The sequence below is a fragment of the Neolamprologus brichardi genome, chromosome 5, assembly GCF_056152115.1.
Source record: "Neolamprologus brichardi isolate AB-2024 chromosome 5, ASM5615211v1, whole genome shotgun sequence".
NCBI lineage: Eukaryota > Metazoa > Chordata > Actinopteri > Cichliformes > Cichlidae > Neolamprologus > Neolamprologus brichardi.
Window position 1 is genome coordinate 27,445,124 of NC_142108.1, and position 19,346 is coordinate 27,464,469.

The window sequence follows — 19,346 nt, forward strand, 5'->3', positions numbered from 1 at the left end:
TTACCCGTTAGCCAGGTTGTCGTCATCATCATCTGGCAGGCTCTTTCCTAGAAGGTCAGTGTCACTCAGGTAACCAGACTTGAGATCGGGTTCATCAACATCAAGGCTTTCTATGAGCTCAATACGAGACGTGCTGCTGAGTCGACTGGAGCAGCGAGCAGGCATTGTATGGGCTGTGTACTGGGAACCACTCTTACTTCCCTGGTATCCGCCACCTGTGGAGGATGGGGCATCGCCAGCTTGAAGACGAGGGCTGGCCTGGCCGTGGCGCCAGGAAAGAGGTGATGAGCGGTTGGATAGGCTGGATATGCTGCGAGCATTGGTTTCATCGCTGTCATAGCCCACATTACTGCTGTCCAGACAGCTAGAGGGACACACAGGGAGAGGGTCAGGGTGGTTTACAAACATGTTCAAAGCAATTGGTTAACAGTCTTGTCCCGAAAGAAACATAAAAGACAGACTCCAGATGTGCACAGCACACCCAGAAAACTTCTCTCTTTTTTCTTCTGAGTTTCTCTTCAAAGAAACCAACAGTGGCATTCAGTCGCTCTTGACCTAGATACAACAGTTGTGTTGTATCAAGTTCAGGGAGTAAAACTAGAAAAGATGCTGCTTAGGAGAAGATTAAAAGATGGATAAATTGATATCTCCGTGTTGCATTGTATATATCATTTCTCTCTCTTCTCTCTGTTTCTTCAATATACTGCTTTTGTGTACCAGGAAGTATTCCAGGTTAGCAAGGACTCTGCTTTTCAGGACCACACACAGAAAATATTAATAAAAATTTTCTCTGTTGTAAGTGGGTCAGAATCAGAAACGTCCTCCAAATGGCTAGGAGCGTCTACTGTGTCTGTCGATTACATAACTAGATGAACCGAGTCACCCAAATAAATATTGCAGTGCCCACGACCATGCAAGTATTTTTATCCATTCTTCGTGGATAATTCATCAACCTGAAGGCTGAGAATTTCTGCATTTGTCAGTGACTTTAAAATACTATGATGATGAAAATTACAGGACGGTCCTGCAAGCAGCCATTAACAAAGTCTCGGGTCAGTCATTGATTAACTGAAGTCCTTTTGATAGCTGCCTAAGAAAGATTTAGCGTGCAATCACACAAATGAGTATTTACTATAATCACAACTCTTTGTTAAACAACATGTTTCAAAGAGGTTGAGCAGAGCAATTACATTAAAACTAAATGCTTTAAAGCAGCACTTCTCAACTTTCTGGTATAATAACAGCCATCACTAAACAAGATTAAGCTTATGGGCCAAACAGCCTCTTTAAACATCTAAAAGACAGAATAGCATCGTCCTGTGATAGTTGGGATAGACTCTGGATGGATAGAACTGAAAACATTAGTGCTAAACTTTTCCATATCTATTAGTCTCTAACTCCGTCAATTATTTTGCAGGTAGTTTATAATAGTTTGTAATCAGTGCCATGATGCACATGTGGGTGTTTAGAACTAAATCTTTGTTATAGATAAGACATAAAACATTACTTATCCAAGAGAGTTTTAAAATATAGAGGCAATGGGTTTAGTGTTAAAATTATGTAAGAAGAAGGAAGGTAAAAAAATATGGAAGGGCTACAGCATTTTTTTTTTAAACATGTGGAAACATAAATGGAAATGCAGCACATAAGGCAAAAACAGATTGTACAAGTCAATAATGCTGAGGTCTGGACTCTGGGGAGGCTAGTTCATGACTGTATCTTTCTGTTTAGTTATGCTTTTATGTTTTGGATCACTGACATGTTGAAAAATGAAGCAATTTCTAATCAGATGCTTTCCAGATGATACTGGATCAAAATCTGGTATTCTATAAGACCAACACCTTTGGGTGAAATGCAGCACTAAACCATGACACAAGTTCAATTATCTGTACAGTTCTCTGAAGACACTGACTGTTTTATTTCTCCCCTGACCTCCTCCGTACATACTGACAATGATTTGAACTAAAAATCTCCCATTTGTTTTCATCACTCAATGTGACCTGTTGCCACTGATTTTCAGTCTAGTATTTGTGTAATTTGTTATACCTCAGCCCTTTCTCATTGTTTCCCTTGCTGAAAAATAACTTGAGAAGATTTTTGGTAACACTTTAGCAAACACTTGCTGGATCAACTGAAGGTCAGTCTAATCTCTCTAAGTCTTATCTCGGGGTTTTTTTTTGTATCTCTGCTGTAGATAGTTTTTGTAGGCCTGCCACTTCTTTTGTCCTCAAAACTGCACACCATGCAGATATATGCCACCGAGGATTACCTTCTTGGTGCAATAAACCAATTTTCTGTTATCTTGTTACCAAGTGGCAACACTGTAAGCAGCCACACTACAACTGCTTACACATGATTATGTTATGTATCAATCCAGCAGGGTCTAAGTGTGTTTTTTCACTTTAAACTGACTTTAATGGATTTATCTCATAATTTTATCAATACATGTATATATATACTTTACTTACCTATGGCTCATCTGGGAGCCCCGCAGACTTGACATTGTATCTTCTAAATTCTGGCGTAGGTCAAGGACATTCTGCACGGTCCGCTTCCTCTGGGACTCGGGGTCTGTGGGTGAATGATGCAGAAGCAAAGGTTATAAAACATTTAGAAGATCACAATAAAAGCCAGACACACGGTGTTCTGAGCTTAGTTTTTAATATTGAGTCATCTCCATATGCATGTTCTTCCTTTTATTATTTCTATTTGGACTGCTGTGACCTGCATCCTCTGTGTAAGAACACCTCCCATGCTTGTTCACATCGTTAAGCAGACAAATGTTACTCCATAGGCAGCTTCACCATGGCAACCCCTGCTCTACCCCCCACTGAACTGATGTGGTACAGCCTAAAAATGCACCATTGGAAGGCTGCCATTGACTTTGACCTGCCACCAGGGGGATTCATGCCACACCAGGATCGCTTTTACTTTCTTTCTAGAGATTTTCTGATCTGCTGAGCATTACCTCAGAGTCACTCGGTTCAAAGTAATACAGCTAACTATAAGCTGAACTGCAGCCAGAACAGTTTCAGTGAAGGTCAGCTTACTTGGACTATACTCTGTGCACTGCAAAATATAGAGTGAGTGGGTTGTGACCGTGTCAAATCAATATTACAGTACAATTAGGAGCGCTGTTGTGGTAGCTGTAACAAACGAGAGAAACCCCCTGTCACATAAATGCAGGAAGTTGGGATTTTCCCCAGCAATGTTGAGGCAAAAACCCTCAGGCAGAAAGAAATTAATATTCACTGTATTAGCTGCAAAAGCTGAAGCAGAGGCGAGGATGTCAGGGGACCAAAAGTCAATTCATATGCTCGTCTCATAAGTAGATATTGAACTAAATCTGCAGAGCACACAGAGAGTGAATTCTAAGCCTCAATTTGAGTTTACACATTGAAATGCACTATTGTGATTTTTGCAAGTCAAACTAAAGCCTTGTTTACTATGCCACTCTGAAAAAACTGAGCTTTCTGAATGGTGTGTACTTAGGGGGACTATAATATACAGTAGCTAAATATGTTATCTGCAAAAAAAAAAAAAGAAAAAAAAAAAGAAAAGACAACAACTAATTTATAAGCACACAAGAGCTGGTCCAGAATGAAATATTGATTTAATCTTCAGTGCTATTCTGACAGAAAACTGTCTGGCTCTGCTAGCTATTTTTGAGTAAAGATTGCAGTGCAGCTGGAGTGCTACAGTACAAACTACAGCTAAAGTCAGCCAAGAATTCACTCCATTGTTTCCCATATAAAAGATACTCAGCAGTTCTTGCTATTGCCTCATTATTTTTCATTTTATTACATACATGTAATCATCTTCTTGCACAATTGCTAATCATTGAGTGTTTATAATCTAAAACATTGTCTGTGAAGGTTCTCAGTCATCCAGGTCATCGTAGTCAAAGGAGCTTGTAAAGAAAAGCGTCTGGACTTCTTTAAGTTACTTGAAGACGTTTCACCTCTCATCCGAGAAGCTTCTTCAGTTCTAAGGTCAAATGGTGGAGAGTCCCAGATATAAACCTAGTGGGAGTATCCCCCCACAGAGGGACAAAAGGACCCCTTGAAGATCCTCTAATCGCCTGAGCCAAGGTGTGAAACTGGGTGTGGGTCCCAATCAGCCAGAGTTTCGGGTGAGTTCATTGTGAAACCTGGCCCCACCTTATCATGCGAATTCCTGAGGTCAGATGGCCCAGGATCTGAGTGGGCGTTAAGGCGTCTGGGGAGGGAACTCAAAACTGGATTATAGATGGCAGACAGTTGGTGTCGTAAACCACCGCCTCTGTTCAAAGATGGTCGCTCACAGTGGACATAGATGGCTTCTTTCACTCCTCTTTCAAACCATCTGTCCTCTCTGTCCAAAATGTGAACTTTATCCTTAAGATGCAGATGGACAGCTGAGTCTTGCCACCTCCACAGGACAGGTGGCAAGACTCAGCGTCTGGACTTTAAAGAAGTCCAGACGCTTTTCTTTGCAAGCTCCTTTGACAATCTAAAACATTGCTTTGAGAGATTCCTAGCAGATTAGACATGAATTTCAAATAAAAATGGTATATAGTCAACATCCTGCTCTTCAGTTCTTTATCTGTTTGTAGTCTAGTGGCCTTCTTCTAAACCAGGGGTGGGCAATCTCAGTCCACGAGGGCCGGTGTCCCTGCAGGTTTTAGATCTCACCTTGGGTCAACACACATGAATCACATGATTACTTCATTACCAGGCCTCTGGAGAACTGCAGGACATGTTGAGGAGTTAATTTAGCCATTTAAATCAGCTGTGTTGGTTCAAGGACACATCTAAAATCTGCAGGGACACCGGCCCTTTTGGACTGAGATTGCCCACCCCTGTTCTAAACACTATACTCTGGGGAAAGCATGGGCTTCACGTGACCCCAAATAGTTTTAATATATTTGATATTATCAGAAAGAAGATTAATATCTTGAAATTGCAATGCTAACACAAATATGTCCTTAATATGAGATCAGCAGAGGTGTCCACTGAGCAATAAATCTTTTTGTCATAGTGCATTCTTATTCAGTCTTCTCATTTCCTTTGCGATTAATTCTGGGAGATACACTTCAGCAGGAATGCTAGACACAAAGTGCTCATGTGAATCACATCTGCTGTGAGTATTAGATTTATGTGTTGTGTTCTTGTTTAGTAGCGGTGTGGTACCCTGCATTGCAGTTGGATGGAGAAAGGGAAACTCAGACAGAATACTGAAGCAGATCTGAAATGGGAAAGTCCTATGAATGATGCAACATCTCAGGAGATACTCTATATACTCACAATGTAGGAAAAGATAAAAGTTTGAAAAGACTCATTCTAAAATAGCTAGAGGTCCTCAGTAATTAACCTTACAAACACTGGTAAATTAACATTAAAGGAACTGCATGTTGCACCAGGTCACCAAGAAATAAAACAAGAGGGACTTGCAGTCTTTTTCAACCTCCACATTTCACTTTTATGCCTGTTCAAGGGGTTAAATTGCACATGGAAATATAAGAACTTGACAGAAAGAGGAAAAAAAGGTTTTTGCTTTAGGGCAAAAAGGAAGGGCAGGATCTTTTTGCAGCTCACATGAACCTTCTTATTTCAAAGGCAGACGTAGTAGATGACAACTGGAAAATATTTATCTTTCTAAGAAAACATGAACTGTGACTAATGGTGCAAAAAGAAAAAAAAAAGAGGTTAACAGTCATTGTTAAACTATCTTTGTGGAGTGGTAAAAATACATAAAACTATTTAATCTCTAGTCCCTACCTTTTCAAAATATTGTGTAAGAGGAAAAGTGTCTTTGGTTCTTCATTTAAAAAAATTTCAAAATGTATAAAACACAGGTATGTGCAACAGAATATTGGAGCTACATTAAGAAAAAAATGTTAATCTTTTTGAGATTAAAGTAGAAGTTTAGAAAAAGTCCAAAGTCAAATTTATATTTTGAGAAAAAAGTCTAAATCCTATTTTGAGAAAGTCAAAATTTTGAGATTACAGTTGTTGTTTCAAGACAAAGTGCCACAGCTCCTACACCCTCTTCATGCCTTGTGTAGAGTTTGTGAAATCGTACTTCAGAATCAGTTTTAGTGGTGGTGATAAGTAAAAGGGCACTGATAATATGGTGCAGAAAGCTGCATCTGGTCAAATGGAGAAACCACACAAACATGAAGAGCTGGCAGTTTTGTACAAAATGAAATAGCTGGCAATGGACAGATGCAAGGATACCAACACTTACACCCTCGTGCAATAAATAATGTCTTGAAACAGCAACTTTGATCTCAAAATTTCTACTTTATTCTCAAAATGATCAATACAATTTTTGTTTTTCTTACTGTGGCACTAATACTCCTTTCTAAGTATGAGATAACAAGAGTTTCCCACTAATACACTGGAAATACCACCTTAAAAGAAGTAAAATGAGAATGATAATGTGGCCTTTAAAAAGTTACCCTTATGATAACCTGTGTAAAAGTGAACTTCTCTGACACTTGCGTGCCTCTGTAGCTTCGACAAAAAAGGCAAACATAACCATAATCTCTAGATCCGCTGTGATAGATATAGACCACTGCTTCATTTCTGAAGATCTGGCATGACAGATTCCAATTATGACAAAATGAGATTTGTTCGTCCCCATGTTGTCTAGGGTAGATGGGTTTTATCAGATGTATTTCTGTCTGTACTACTCTACTACTTTGTGGACGTCTTGTATGTGCTTTACTTTGAAAATAATGTAATGCAACTGATTTTTTAATTTATTCCAAATTCTGCTGCTCTGTGAAGCTATTCTAGATCTTAGGAAGGAGTTTTTTATGTATCCATGTGCATGAAACCTTGCCTTGTGATGAGGAAGTCGTATGTACAGTAATGCTCCAGTGTCCTGCACAAACATAAATGGTTAAATTAATAAATTACCCTATTAACTAAGATGACCATTCTTGCCCTATTGGAAAACAAAGAGACCCACTATACTCATAAATAAATGCATCCTTTCAAGGAGCTCATAACGAGAGATGCTGCTGATGCGGAGCACAGAAATAAGCATTAACCAGGCCTTGAATGTACTGCAGACATGAAAAGAAATATTTGCAGTAATGGGCATGTTCACTGTAAAAGTTCTGTAAACTGGTAAAACATAACATTCTGTTATAACTCTGACAATGCTGTCTTCAACCCAAAACAATGACATTACTAGTGTAACATGAAAAGATTTTTTCTCAGTTTCTTGCTTATCAATTCTTCTTCGATGCTAAAACTTAAATGTCTTTCCGTGTTTCCCTGTAGCCTGTTTCTGGAAGGCTATTTTTCTTTTTACAGTTCATTAAAAAGATAAAACAACTTTTTCAAAAATGCCTTCCATTTGAGCCAGAGGGATACAGAAATATCAGCCTCAAGCACTGAGCTGCAAATTTAAGCTAATAAAGCAGATATGGGTGTGGTGCCGAACCTCCAGAACTCTTAGCAATTTTGGTTGTGGCTCCACAGAAAAGGGATTCGAGCTGCTGACATGTATAATATCCAGCACAGTATAAAGTTCCTACTGGTCTCTGCAGTATGTAAGTGTAACCAGTATGAATGATAAATGTCCACATACTAATGAAGCGTGGATAACAGATCAAATCATTACAGATGTGTTCATTAAGACGCAACAGCAAACATGATGATGTTGAGCTGAATGGAAGAAGACATGCTTGCTTGTCTGTCAATGTATATATAAGGGCAAAGATTAACAGTTGTGAAATACATACACTCCAACATGCCATTTTATACATCTCACAATTAGATTTGGTGTTCAGTGCATCCAAATTAGATTATAATTAGATACACAACACACCTGCAATTAAATACAAAGCTATCTATTTAGAAAATAAACAAATACAACATCTAATCATCAGAATCATAATCACCACTATATTATAATCAACACCTGTATTTATCATAAAAGCTTTCCCGATACAAAACCTGACCTACAACCTCCACAGACAAAGCCATTTTCTTTGCCATTTGCAGTGTAGTAGTACACTGGGTGGAAGCCGTCTGTCAGTGCTCTGCAGATGAATGAAGCTGGGAGGAGGCTAAATGTGTGTCTCTGTGCCTAAAAGGAACTTAATATGGCATGCTGTTATTCCCATTTCTGGTTTTTGGAAGCATATGTGGAGAAGCTGATGGACCCTCGAGTGCATATGCACATGTTGCCATAAATGAGAGTCTTTCGGAAGGAGATCAGCCTGTTGGTAATAATCCAAAACCCCCCCAGGCATAATGCAATCAGGCAGCAATGTTATGACTGCGAGCAAAAATATCTCACACGCCCAAAACCAAAGCACAAAAACCTGAGTAACATGCTAGAGGAATAAGAATCATTTCAGCTTCATGTTAAAATGCTAAACAGTGCCTGTATTCAATAAAATAAGAGTAGCATGCTTTGCAAGCATGAAGATGTCTTTGTGCTTTTTTCCCCCCCCACAGTTGGTGAGCTGTGTAAAATCCGTTCAGGGGAAATGTGGATCGGGAGCAGCAAGCAGGTGCCGTGTGGTGGCTGTTTCAAAGGGGGGCGTGTTGCAGATGTGGTTCATAGCACATCGTATTTGAGAAGCCCAGTGGTGGCAAAGGCATTAGGGCTTCTTGGCTGTACTCACCTAACATCTGACTGAAGAGCAGCTGCTCCAGGTCACCCAGCACTGTCACCACCAGCTCTGGGTCCACTTTCAGGAAAGGTTTGTCTGCTCCTTCCTCTCCTTGACCCTTGGCACTGCATTCCCCTCCAGCTCCAGCTCCAGGTTTCTTTCCATTGGCCTTTGCCTTGCTGGACAGGATCTCATCATCTGATTTTCCATCCTCAGGTGCTTTGCTCAAAGGCTTCACTTCAGCGTAAGGACCACGAGGTATGCGGCTCTGCTTGTTCAGGGCAGAGGGAGCAGCCAGAGGGCTAAAGGGCTTGGGTTTGCCTTGGTACAGTGAGTGTTCAGATTTGGATAGGTTTCGGGAGAGAGGGGCACCCCCTCCAGCACTGCTGCCACCCCCTGCTGTCTTTGGCTTGCACGTTTTGATCTGCCCTGTTCCAGGCTTGGCCATGTCATCACACCACTTTGGCTCATAAAGGTGTAACTTCTTCTCGGCGTCAGTGAGCACAGCCAGGTTTGTCATAGACCTCTGTTTGCGGAGATTAGAGGGCACTGGTATCCTGCCCTCAGAGCTACCTGCCCGGTAAACCTTTAGTTCTCCCCTCGGTGTGCTCTGGGGCACTCCAGACTTGGCCCTCTTAGCTGCCATACCAACTCCTTTGCCATCTGCTTGGCCGTATGCCTTTGTGCTATCCGTCCTTTCCATCTTTAAATCTCCTTCTCTGTCTTTCACACTATTTCCAAGCATTCCTCCTGCATGAGACCATATCAAAAAGCATCAGGAGGAAGAAAACAGGCTTCTACACTTCCTTCTCTTTGTGCAAAATTATATATAGAAATGGTCCAAGCAATCCTTCAGCCTTTCCTTCCTCTGTCTCCCTCTGTCTCCTTTTCTTCCTGACAGGCTGCTGCAGCTGCAGCTGTTGCAGTGCTGCCCAGGCGCTCCCTTTCTCTCCTTCCTTTCAGTCCTCCTTTCCTCTTTTTTCCACAGTCCTCCCTTCAGCACACCCTCATGCCGCTGAACCGCGCAGCAGCAGAATGACAGCGGCGGAAGACGCAACAGTGCACCCTCCTCCCCTTGCTCTCTGCTGCCTCTCCCTCGCCTCCGCCTTCCCTCCCATCCTCCCTCCTCCTTCCCTCATTTTTCCTTCATTTAAAGATGCTTCGCTGTGTCTCAGCAGAATATGTAAAATACAACAGAATGAGGAAAATAGATCATGTGCGGCTTTTTTTAAACCGGCACAATTTTCCTCTAACACAGCACGTTATCGCACCATCTCCTCTGGTTCCTTTGTTCTTCCCCTCCCCCTTCTTCACTCACTGTTCAATACTCTTAACGTGGTGCATGAATTGTTGTAGTGGAGGTGTTATTAATGTGTTAAGTGATACCCATTTACATATGTAATTACATCCTGTAGCATAAATTAGGATGGCTGCCAGATTGCAACAAAAGGAGGAACCTCTTCCTTATCTACAGGATTTCTATTTCTTTAAGATATCTATTCTTGATTTATGCCAAAAAAAGATTAGTGGACCTTTAGTCATACTATATCAACAATAAGCACAAAATCATTTAAACTTAATGTCAACAGAGAAAATAAGGAAAAGTAACTGAATAGTTTTGTTCACTGCTTGAAAAAAAAAAATTGGAAATATGACTTAAAATGTAGTGTATCTGCCAAAAGAGTGACTTCACTTTTGCAGACTGGGAGAGCAACAAGATGTGCCAGTGTAAGCAAGTAACACACCCAAAACCACACTTTGGAAATATCTTTACGTCACCAAAAGATGCATTTAAACACACACACACACACACACATGCAAACATGCATGCACGCACACACTTCAAATTGCAACTCCAGTCACATCATTTTGTGCAGGGTTTATTTGCTGACATACGAGTATAATTGTCATTCAGTATTAGACACAGCAGTCTCTGAAGAAGATTCAGGAGGCTCAGGCTCTGCAGAACTCGCATGCAGGCTGCTCTATGGAAATACTCTTTTGCAAATGCTGCATGTCATCCACGCCAGATATGCACAACCACAGCTGCCAAAAAAACCCAAACACTAAACTGTGACAATGAGAACATGTTGATATGTAATCATTCTATGAAATAAAAAAAAATCCTTTAAAGTACACAATTCACTTAACCAACATGACTAAAAAAAAACGCTAATTGGTGCAAATCCACCGGATGTGTTTGACCTGCTTGCTTAAGTGTCGAGAGGGTTCAACTCTAACTCTCACAATAGGCTGGCAACACACTCCAATGCCTTTTTTATTAGGCTTTCAGAGCACCTGGGGTGGCTCATGGACTAGCAACCCTGTTTGATCTGGCAATTAGCTTCTGGAACAATGTCAACTCTTGTTCTTCCTCATCACGAGATCCAAGCCTCCCTGCCTGACTTGCGATCACTGCCGGTGACCTCACTCTTGCGATGCAGTGAATAACTGGTTTGTTTAGGGAGTGGGGATTTCATAATGAATCATAGGATCACAAGCCCCCTATGCATAAAGATTGCATCAGACATTGACAAACTGAATACTTTCTATCAAATGATGTTGAAAGTCCCTAAAGTGGGCCAACTAATTAATTTGGATCAGAGAGGAATAATTCAACATCAACTTTAGAACAAACAAAAAACATTTAGAGTATAAATCACATTAACTTTATTTAAAAATGTTGTCCAGATATGGTCATTCCCTCTCAGAATTAATGGTCCTTTTCATTTTTATCCAGTAAGTTTCTGCTTTACGACATTGTTAACCCTTTTACACATAGTGGTCAATACAGTGGGCCGCTATTCAAAGGCTGTTTTCTTGTATTTGTGTCAGTGTCGATGGTATACTTGCACATAAACCACTACATTGGACACTGATGTGTCACTCCATACCCTGCCACCCACTGGTCGTTTGATGTTACTATAAATGTGTGACGTGTTTCATTGTAATTATTGTTATTTAACCCTGTCATGCATGAATTATGACAACCTCAATCAGGATTTTTTCTTAAGTATTTTTATTCATCTTTTCATGCCTAAAAATGAATAAAAATACTTCAGGAAAAAAAAATCCTGATTGAGGTTGTCATAATTCATGCATGACAGGGTTAATTATGTTAGCATGCTGAAACTAACATAGAAACAAACTTAACATCTAAATAAAGTTTTGACTGGGTTTATATGTAAAAACCCTTTTTGCCTGATGCAGGATTTATGGCACGTCATATGTTCATTTGCTTAGCTCTTTGGCAAAACAGCGGGAAAGATTCCGGGAACGCAAGCTGCACAGATGCTGTGAAGACATATTTGTGTGCAAGCCTCCAAAAAGCCAAGAGAGGCCCGATGGTGCTAAATGCTTGTGCAGGTAGATTCATAACAAAGATAAAATGTACAGATACCAAACACTGGTTGTAATGTACAGATTTCATTGTTTTTTAATTAATAGTTTTGTTATAAATTTCCTTGGTGGTAGCTAAGATAAATGTTGAATTAATACCAGCATTACAAACATGAATAAGTGCTATTACTGGAAGTTGGTAAGAAGACAATACACTTTAACAACATATAAACCTCATCAGTGACTGTCACCTTTAGAAAACATATAAAAACTGAATTTAAACTGCATCATCAAGCGCGAGGTGGGTGGAGCTGAATCTTTAATTTGGTTTCTTTTGTATGTGGGTCTGATTCACATCCTCCAGGAGGCCATATGTGAATGCAGGTGTGTGTGTGTGTGTGTATGTGTGTGTGTGTGTGTATACGCACACACTTCTATGGCAGGACAGCTACACAGCTGTCTGTGGTGCATTTCCCTTTTTCAGCACGTGTAATCGTTTTTGGGGTGCTCAGCTGCTATGATGCAATGCACTGAGGAACATCAGGCAGACCAACACATGTGCATGAAGGGGAAAACCACAAAGAGTCACATGGACATTACTGGGCTTTCAGACAGAATGTGAAAAAGGCCTATTGCATTCTGAAAGTGTTTATTTGTAATGGTTTGTGCCATGCTGAGTTTGGAGGATATATTGAATTTTTTTAAGCAGCAACCATCACTCCATCAACTACTGATTTACTACATATTCCACTTACTCGTGCCATTGCCATTTCCAGTTAATGAAACACAAATGTGTGTGCCTAAAAAGAACACAACATCTCTGATTTGTGAAAAATCAATGTTGCAAATGATTGAAACAACAACTGCCTTCCTGCTTCATATGTAAACAAATAGGTGGGATAACATATATTATACTGAAATTGATATTGATATTGAAACGTATTGATCACAAAATATTGTCAAGAATCATATCCAAGCAATCAAACAACAACCATACAGCCAAAGTCATTAGAAACCATCTGTCCAAGATGATTTGAACAGCCTCTCTGCCATGTGACTTGACATAATATGTGCAGGTGTACCTTTTGCAGAGAGCTGTAGGTCGAAGCATAGAATTAAAAGCACATGTAAAAATTGTGTTGAAGACATATGGTAACTAATGCGATGCAAGAGTCTCTAAATACAGATGTAATGGAATCATTGTGTTAGCTGGAATGTGAGAAGCCTAAGGGATGAATAATTATGATTTTTTTTTCCTGAACGAAAGTCTACTGATGAGCTCAAGCTGCAAGACACAATAGCAAAGGTTAAATGGTCTTGTCTACTACTTGCTGTTTGTAAAGTAGTGAGTCTTCCTATCCGGAAACTTTTCTAACTGAACAGTTATTTCTGCCGAATGGAACCATCAGTATTACACATGTACATATGACAGGTTACAAAGACACATCTCTATGAATTTAAGCGTTCCCTAAGTCTTTCCACTGGGGAGAAGAGAAACTCCCAGACAGGAGGTGAAAGCTGATCCTCCCATCAAACCACTCAGTCTCTCAGTCATGCATCTGTCCACCCTCGGCAGAGGACCACTCAGTTGCTGGTCTGGTCTCTCCCAGAGGAGACTGGCTGAAGGCTCTCAACCCTCAAAGTGATTAAGATAATTAAGAAGTCAGTTAAAGGGTTTTCAAATAGCCTCAAAGTCTGTGTGATTTGGGTTATCCAAAAATAAACAACATAACTAATTCAAAATACTTAAATGCATCCCTGTAAATTCAGTTTTACTGGGATGAATTTTGCTAACTCAATCATTAAAGAGGGCATCACTGTCTGTTAATTTGAGTCAATATCGCTTGCTGTTAGGCTGAATGTACTAGTTGCCCAACCAAGACTAAATCTGGTCCAGTTGTAGTTATTGATTTCTGTATTCAACTCATGCCAGTAATACTCATACATGTCTGACAAGCCTGATATACTATATAAATATAATTTTGGTTCATTGCTAGTTGGCTGCAATGCGATGGGCTCATTATGTCCTATATAGCACACTATAATATTCATGTTTTTTGGCTATAAATGATGGGATTTTAACATGCTGAAAATAAGAACACACCCACACAAAAAAAGGAAAAACGATATGATGCTTTCATAAGCTGTTACAGGTGCAAAGATGCTAAAAATTGGCTCTTTTTGTCCATTGGTAGGCGGTTGCTGAGCAACATAATGGTCACAATATCTACTAAAAATAAGACCATAATATCATTTAGTGGATCAAAAAATTAGACGTTACTGTCATGAAATTGAAATTAAACAATGCCTTTATAAAGTGTTACAGGTCCATAAATTAGCCCATTAATATGTGGTTGCTAGGCAACATGATGACATCATGCTATATCATGCAGAATTCAAATATCTTGCAGATATAAATTAGTTGCTGTTATGAAATTAAGTATGATGCCTTTATAAGTTATTATAGATGCCTAAACATTACAAATAGGTCACCTCAGTCTGTTAATAAGTGGTTGCTAGGCAACATGATAACATATTTGATAAAAATAAGAACCTTTAGGGGTCTAAAATGTACCGAAGTGCCAAGTTTTGATGTTCAGCTTTTGATTGTGTAGGAGTTCACAGACCGAGACTTCACGCATGTAAGATACACAAATAAACTGGTATCTGCAGCCATGCGATTCAACACTATAGTGTATGTATGCCACTTACTGCCCAAACAAGTTAAATTTGCTGATGCTCTTCATTCTCTTTTCTAAACATCATTGACACTGGGTCAAAAGTAAATAATAAAAAATAACCACAATATTACAATCAAGAATTCAAGAGTTCAGATACAATCGATTACATCATGGTGGGGTCCACGTTTTAAATGCTCCACACTCTGTTGCTCACACTTTGAGTTTTAGTTGTTTGTGTGTTGTTGTCTGAAAAGATTAGTGGTTTTTCACGTTTGACCAGTTTATTACTGTCAATCATTGTGACAGTTCTAAAAGAACTTGGTCCTTCTCCAACAATGGTTAAAAACAATGTTTAATATTAAAATATAAAATATAGAAGCTTATGTGTAACAGTTTTACAACATACGGGTTTAAATAATAATTTTGTTCTGTGATGTCTGTTTATTTCTCTTAATTAATATTACTTACTTACAGTAGAGCTTTAATAAAATAGTCTCTCTCTAATTTGATTTAACAGATCTGCCATGCTGGTAACTGCTTCAATCTTCATTTGGAAAAGTGTATCCCTTAAAACGATGAAATAGTGACCATACAAACTATTTTAACACACTGTCCCTGTTTATGTTCACACGTTATGTTTGTATTACAGTGTCCAAGCAACAGGATGTGTGAGGAACAGGGCTGATGCAAAAATAACTTTCAACTTTTTATGTTTTACACAGCAGGGATGCAAAAAAAATGGAAATTTGAATGTAATGGAACATCAGAGATGTCAAAAACATTGATAAACAGTGCTGCATTAACAGTGGTGTGCGATTTGAGAGAAGTACTCTCTGCCAACAATCTGTTTTCCCACATGCACACAAAGAAAAAGTGAAGTGCTTCAGGAAATCCTGATGAACATAACAGGTGGTACAAGCAGCATAAAGATTTTGTTGCGAGTTGGCAGCAGTTTGGTGAGAACAACTGTCAAGCTGAACTGAGTTCAGTGTCAACACTCAGCCATATAAAAACTTGAGTGTTACACGATGCATATAAAACAAATGGGAAAACAGGGTTCTTTTCTTGTTTTCCTTCTTTTTTTTTTGCATAAACTGCCTGACCCTTTCAGTTCATTTTTAAAATTCAAAAAAGTTCATTTTTTTTAATGAATTAGGTAGGTCCTTTGGGGATAACAATACTAGAAAAGACTTAAAGAGTGAAAAGAAGAAGAGTGAATTGATTTAAAGTCAAAGACTGATGGAAATCCATCAGTCTTGCTCATAATTTTTAGCATCCTGAATTCACCCTTTTTATCATTAAGCATAAATTTTACTGGGTTTATATTGACACCCATTTAAAAGTTTGGGCAGCACATGTGAGTGTTTCATGTATTTGGAGGTGATTTGTTTGCCTTAACTGAATATCAAAGAGCAAAGAATAAACCATAAGAGAGAAATGGAATACCAGATAAAAGATTAATGAGTTTTACCTTAAATTTGATGCCACTTCCACAAAAGAGTTGTTGATTTTTCTTATAATTATTTACTCATATGAATGAGAACAATTAAATATTTCATATGACAGCAGCAAAGATCACGGAAATTCCAAAGTCTATGACCCTCCAAAGTTATTTGGTAACTCCTTAGAGGTGCAAGATCCCACATTAAGAACAACTGCTTTATAACAGATGTGTCCAGTAGAAAGATTAATGGAAAGAATTTCAAAAAGACTCACCTAGATCATCACAACAGACCTCCATGGAGTCAGAGGAGCAGTCACTGAGATCATCCAGGGAGGTATCTGTATCCTCGTGAATCTTAAACCTACAAAAAAAACAAACAAAGAAACAAACAGGTCAAACAAACAAACGGTGGTTTAAATCCATGTCTGTTTAGACATAACTTTTGATCACTGAATACTGCATTCAAGAGAGTGAGGCTATATGCATAAACTAACAGATACCAGGGAGCAGGGTTTTTTTGTCTTTCTTTTAATAAGACCATGAATAATAAAAAAGTATGAGACATTATTAGTGTGCATTATTTTCTGTGTCCTAGAAATAAACTGTAATCTATTGTATATCTTCCTATCTTAAAAGGTGAAACACTGCCCTCACCTGAATCTAAATGGAGCAACAGCAGCCATGTTGACCTTTCCTGGCTCACTCCCTCTGCGTGGCAGGTTGAATGTTTGATGGGAAGACTTTGATTTGTTGAAAAGCTCCCTGTCAGAAGCTTCCAGGTCATAGTTGGAGATGTTCCTCACTTCTTTTTGGAAGTTCTCTATTCCTGCTGAAGATACTCCTGGTATCTCATTTCCATTTGCATTTTTACTATAAAGAAGACGTCCTCTTCCGTAGCCTACTTGAGGATTTGGTGGGCGGTGTCGCAAAGTGTTACCCTCTTGTGCATTGTCCACACTCCTCTGACGATACTTTCCAAAGGTCCAGTTCTTGTTAGTGTTTCTTCTTAACTGAAGGTCTCTCAAAGCTTTCTGGGTTATCGTGTCGCTGCGGATGTCTGATGTGTCTTTCGAGCGTGGAACTTCCCTCCTTGGTATCTGAGGGCTGCTGTAAGCTGAGCAGGTTCCATCAGCTCGCCCTGCAGCTGCTGAGCTTCTATGTGAATACATGCTAGTCTTTTGGTGCAGCAGGTTGTTCTTTAAAGCGGCACCTCTCAGCAGCTCTGCAGCTCCTGAAGAACCAGACAGTGAAGAATATGTAGGCCGTCGTTTTGCGCTGTGCTGATACTGCATTGTGGGATTAGGGAGCCCACCGTATTGCTCTTTGGGCTCTGCCTTTGAGACCGACATTGTGCTTCGAGGTGACGGCAGACTGGAGCTGACACCTGCGTCACTCTGCCTCCGAGATATGACTTTGATATTCACTCCGCTGCTCATGGTTGTTGACAGTCACTGCTCTGAGATCTGGAAAAGAATTCAGGAAAGACAAATACAATACAGCAGTTACAACAAGTACAAGATAAAAAATATATTTTCACAACAGCAGCAGCAATAATAGTACATGTTTGTAGCAGTATTATGTGTACTAATAAATATTCAAATGTTTCAATATTGCCTTCTGTTATTTTGCTTTATTTCTGATTAGTTCAGTTCCAGTGTCAAGGTTGAATCTTGATTATTAAGAGGTGGGGGGTGGGGGTTGGTGTGGGATGGGGTGAGTACTTGAGTACTACTGATATGGCAAGGCCATCAGCTAATGCATTCATCTGGGCCTCAGAGGCTAAATAAGCTGGCTCAGATGAACTGTTCAGTCTCTCACTTCCAGTTCACCTTGCATTAACCCTCTTTAATGTCTGTGGCTTGATTAGTTTATGTTTATTAAATTATCTTCAATTAAACATCTTGCGTGGACTCCTTGCCACCTACTTTTAGCCAGTTTGTGATAAACATTCTGCAGATTTTAATAATGCCACCAAACAATGACGTGTTAGAAACAGAAAAATCAGTGAGCATTTATTTACTGGATGCAGACCTTTAAACATTAACATAAGGGCTAAGTCACACTATAGTACATAGGATCACAACGTCTTTGCCCGGTGACTGGACTGAATTTTTTTGCTGTAAGCAACCAATTGCAAGTAGCTGGAGTGACCAACTAGTTGACCACAGGTTAAGAGTGTGACTGCTTTGACTGCAAGCTCACGTGGCTGGTGGCAAACTGTCTCTAGATAATTGGGATCTTACTTTGACTAACTACAGTTAAGGCTTTCAAATAATTACCAAGTTATAAATGCAACCAGACTGCCAGCACTTTGCAATCAATCTGCACCAGAGAGCGAAAACTCATCTCTGATGCCTTTTTGTTACAGGCTACTAAACTTAACTGGCTTCCAACTGGTTTTATTTCAGTTATATTCCTATATGAACCAGAGTCAAATTCTTTGTTTGTGTGTACAAACTTAGCCAAATTACATTTTCCACAAAATACTCAGCAAATCCGTTGACACTGAAAAAGCTATAGATCTAAGTGACCTTCTTACTGTTATATACTGAAAAAATAACAGTATTTTAAACCTTTCTGTGCACATCAAAATATACAAATGTTTATGTGTAGACATTTATATTTGCTACATTGTGAATGATGGATAACGAGTGTTCTTTAGAGATTTTTATCTTACTAAATACTGTAAAACAGCTGCACATTCCAGGCTGTCTGCTTCAGAGACACAGTTTCTAACCACATGACTTACTGAGTGAATACAAACATGAGCGAGTGGGAAAGAAGAAAGAGGAGAAGATGGTTTGAGGGGAAGGAGCATTATACCATTATGTATCGATTACAGCATCAAAGTAGCTTGAAGGTCTAAAAAACAGACCAGTCACCAGTTCAAATTCCTGTTTGGGGAGAAACACTAAGATCAGAAAAGACTCATGATGTTTGTGTGGCCTTTGATTGCACCTCGTCATGAAGCAGTGAAGCAAGAAAAAAAAATCCAGGGTTAATAATAATGAAAGGAAAACAACACTTTTTTAAAAAGATACAATAGATTAATTGTTTTCTTCTTATTTTGATCACAATTCAAACTGCCTAATTTCTAATTAATCAAAGCACCATGTGCATTTCAAAATGTGCCATATGCTTCAACAGCTTTGCCTAATGTATTCTTGGTCCTTTACCCACAACCTCCAGTGTGAAACGTGCTGTGAAAGCCAGTGGCAGACTGACACCATTTGGCACATGCGGTAGGAGGATGGCTCCTTTCAGG

At 39.4% G+C, this 19,346-nt stretch overlaps 1 protein-coding gene across 4 annotated transcripts in view; it reads right to left on the minus strand.

The window, feature by feature from the left end:
- The window catches only part of nav1b (neuron navigator 1b), a 67,064-nt gene that overhangs the window by 36,116 nt on the left and 11,602 nt on the right, over window positions 1-19,346 (minus strand). For 2 of the 4 annotated variants that reach the window (XM_006782844.3, XM_006782843.3), the window contains exons 2-5: window positions 16,736-17,544; window positions 16,354-16,442; window positions 2,469-2,571; window positions 5-364 (exon numbers count right to left, since the gene is read on the minus strand). In XM_006782844.3, the coding sequence (XP_006782907.2) occupies window positions 5-364; window positions 2,469-2,571; window positions 16,354-16,442; window positions 16,736-17,517 (1,334 nt within the window). In that variant the 5' untranslated portion in view covers window positions 17,518-17,544. Of the gene's footprint in view, window positions 1-4; window positions 365-2,468; window positions 2,572-8,629; window positions 9,638-16,353; window positions 16,443-16,735; window positions 17,545-19,346 lie in introns of those variants that run through there. The other 2 variants (XM_087840957.1, XM_035904546.2) reach the window with 1 other exon arrangement.